General features: G+C 40.3%; 1 protein-coding gene across 1 annotated transcript; it reads left to right on the top strand.

Moving 5' to 3' along the window:
- Positions 1-260: 260 nt before the first annotated feature.
- On the top strand, positions 261-2601 carry LOC112430161 (progranulin-like). Its single transcript, XM_024798337.2, has 5 exons — positions 261-355; positions 516-662; positions 743-1045; positions 1179-1352; positions 2036-2601. Exons 2-4 carry the CDS (start codon positions 516-518, stop codon positions 1344-1346), a joined length of 618 nt encoding a protein of 205 aa, XP_024654105.2. The 5' UTR covers positions 261-355; the 3' UTR covers positions 1347-1352; positions 2036-2601.

Raw genomic sequence — 2601 nt, 5'->3', positions numbered from 1 at the left:
TGTACTTTTGCCAGCTCTGTTGTACTTTGATCGATAGGTGAGGCTTACAGACCCACTCCTTCTTTATTGTGCATACACAATCATGTCATATGAGGACGTGTGGTGACTGTATATTAAGCTGAGTAATTACAGCAGTTAAGTAGTGGATTTGAACTTCTGCAGTTCCAGAAATTTTCAAAACCTGTCTGTCTTAATATGAGAGTCACGAGATAGAGGGGTGTTACGTGAAGTTAATCTTTCATTCTTACTCAGTGGGAGTGTCTGACCTGTACTATATAGAGCTGTGTGTGATACAGCAGAGGGGAAAGTGTGAAAGGCATCACAGGAAGCTGCTGAATTTCTTCACTGCCTAAAGGTAAGTGATTAAAAGAAGTGAACTTTTTTGTAAAGTGTTTTATGGTTTAGTTGTTGCTACTAAAATTGGACTTCAGTGTGTCACATTAAAGTTACAAACTCTGACCTTTTTAGTTCAGAAAGAAAAAAATCTGCAAAGTCATGTTGATTCTGTCTTCCAGATGTTGAGGATCAGTCTGTGTTTGTCATTCGGTGTGTTTCTGTGGGGATTTGCTTCATGCTCTATGTGTCCTGATGGGAGTACTTGTTCAGACACTGCCACCTGCTGCAAGACTAATATCGGATATGCCTGCTGCCCATATCCAAATGTAAGTCAGAAACTTTCTGCCAGTGCAGTAACTTGATTGTTGGTTGTTAAAAAGCTCTGCTCGTCTTACTTACTTTGCAGGCCATGTGCTGTAGCGACCTGCTCCACTGCTGCCCGTCAGGATATCGCTGTAACCTGGTTACCATGAATTGTGAGAAATTAGACCAGCCGTGGCTGACCATACCCATGGTGAAGAAGGAAGCTGCAGAGAAACCAGCCCCCCCTGAACTGCCTGGAACTCCACTCCAGGAGCTTAAAGAGAGCCACGTCCCAGATCAAATAAAGACTTCAGTGGTCTACTGTGACAGTTACACCTACTGTCCTGATGGCACTACTTGCTGCAGACACCCACAAGGAGGCTGGACCTGTTGTCCCTACTCTCCTGTGAGTCAGCCTAAACACTCTTGTGCAATAAGACACATGATTTTAATAAAATTCCCTTTATCTTCCACTGAGATGAAGCAAGTTTGCAGCTATGATAACTATTCTTTTGAGAGACTAAAAGTGTTTCTTGCAGGGCAAATGTTGTCTGGATGGCTACCACTGCTGTCCAATTGGATTTGACTGTGACCGAACCTACCAGCACTGTGTGAGGGAAAAACTCACATATCCTTTCCTCCGCAAGCCAGCACTACCTTCAGGACCTGCGTCCTTCATCCCAACTTCAGAGGACAAAGAAAACTAGAAGAAGGTAGGAAACACCACATTCTAACCACCTTCACATGTGGAGAACATCCTGGGATAATTTCACTGCATGACTCACTGTTCAGATCAATTTTAAAGGCTACAGACCTTTTTTTGTTTACTGGTGTTTTATCAAGTCATGTGATACCAATGCATACCTGAGCACCAACCAGGATTTAAGCTAAATGTCGTGATAGTCGTGGGCTTGGTCACTGATGTTGACATACTGTCACATGATGAACCCTGTGGTGATGATATCACAGAGAGTTATTACTGACTCATTGGCTTTCTTCAGCTCTGAGTATTTTTTCTTCATAGTTTTGCAGCCTTGAAAGATTTTAATAAATCCGAAGTACACTGGCTTCAAACATGCAAAGAGCATGTAGCAGCTAAATAACCACAAATCTCCCACAGAGAAATTAATATTTTGCGTTGATTCCAGTTCAGTGTCAGCAGTAGAGCTTATTTCTGCTGCCCCTTAGTGATCAAATGAGGCAGAGAGTTACAAGCTGGCTCGATCGTAGAGCAGCAAATATTGCTTTTTGCAGCCCGCCAGGTTTAAGTTTCTCCTTCTCTAAACATCCCACACTGTGATCTGAAGGGGCAACTTAAATAGATGCTGTTTTAGAGTACACAAAACATTCTGACCAAAATATTTTGTTCTAACTGAACAATTTGTAATCATTTCAGGGACACAGGAAGCAGATTTTCAGCTGCTGTGACTATAGATGTACCTGCAACCCCTCTTGCGTTATGGTAACACATGCTGAGATGGCTTTAAAGTCCTCTGTGATAGATTTTTTTGGTTATTTTTGTTAAAAATTGCCCTAAAATTCTTTTTGCCATGCTGAAGAATAGTACACAGGTGTAAAAAATTGTGAAAATTAAATCTTATACTTTCAAATGAACATTTAATTTCTTTTTGTTTTAATTTGTCAGAAGGTTCAATAAATCCTCCACTTTCAGAAAATTTTAATTTTCTGGCAATTATTTCATGGATGAAGCTTTACAGGCTTAAGCTAATGTTACTGCATATTTTATAATGGAGAGTCACCAATTATTGCTTGAGTAATGGAAATGTGGTTTTTATCTATTCCATTGTCTTATATTGCCCCTGTGACTGAGTGTCAGTGAGTATAGACCAGCATGTTGAATTTAAGGTAGTAAGGTGAAAGGCTTCTGATTTGTTTTATGGTTTCTTCCTTCCTTTGTGTACTTTTCACACTTAACCAATAAAAATAACATCTTCTTCCAAA

Source organism: Maylandia zebra, linkage group LG22, assembly GCF_041146795.1.
Source record: "Maylandia zebra isolate NMK-2024a linkage group LG22, Mzebra_GT3a, whole genome shotgun sequence".
NCBI lineage: Eukaryota > Metazoa > Chordata > Actinopteri > Cichliformes > Cichlidae > Maylandia > Maylandia zebra.
Note: the sequence above shows the minus strand (reverse complement) of the source record. Positions and strands in the feature narration are given on the sequence as shown.

What these genes read in the sequence shown, in the direction of transcription:
- LOC112430161 (XM_024798337.2), top strand. Translation starts at nt 516, where the DNA reads ATGTTGAGGATCAGTCTGTGTTTGTCATTCGGTGTGTTTCTGTGGGGA. An exon ending in CCTGCTGCCCATATCCAAAT is followed by an intron (nt 663 to 742) that starts GTAAGTCAGAAA and finishes CTTACTTTGCAG; the next exon opens with GCCATGTGCTGTAGCGACCT. An exon ending in CCTGTTGTCCCTACTCTCCT is followed by an intron (nt 1,046 to 1,178) that starts GTGAGTCAGCCT and finishes TGTTTCTTGCAG; the next exon opens with GGCAAATGTTGTCTGGATGG.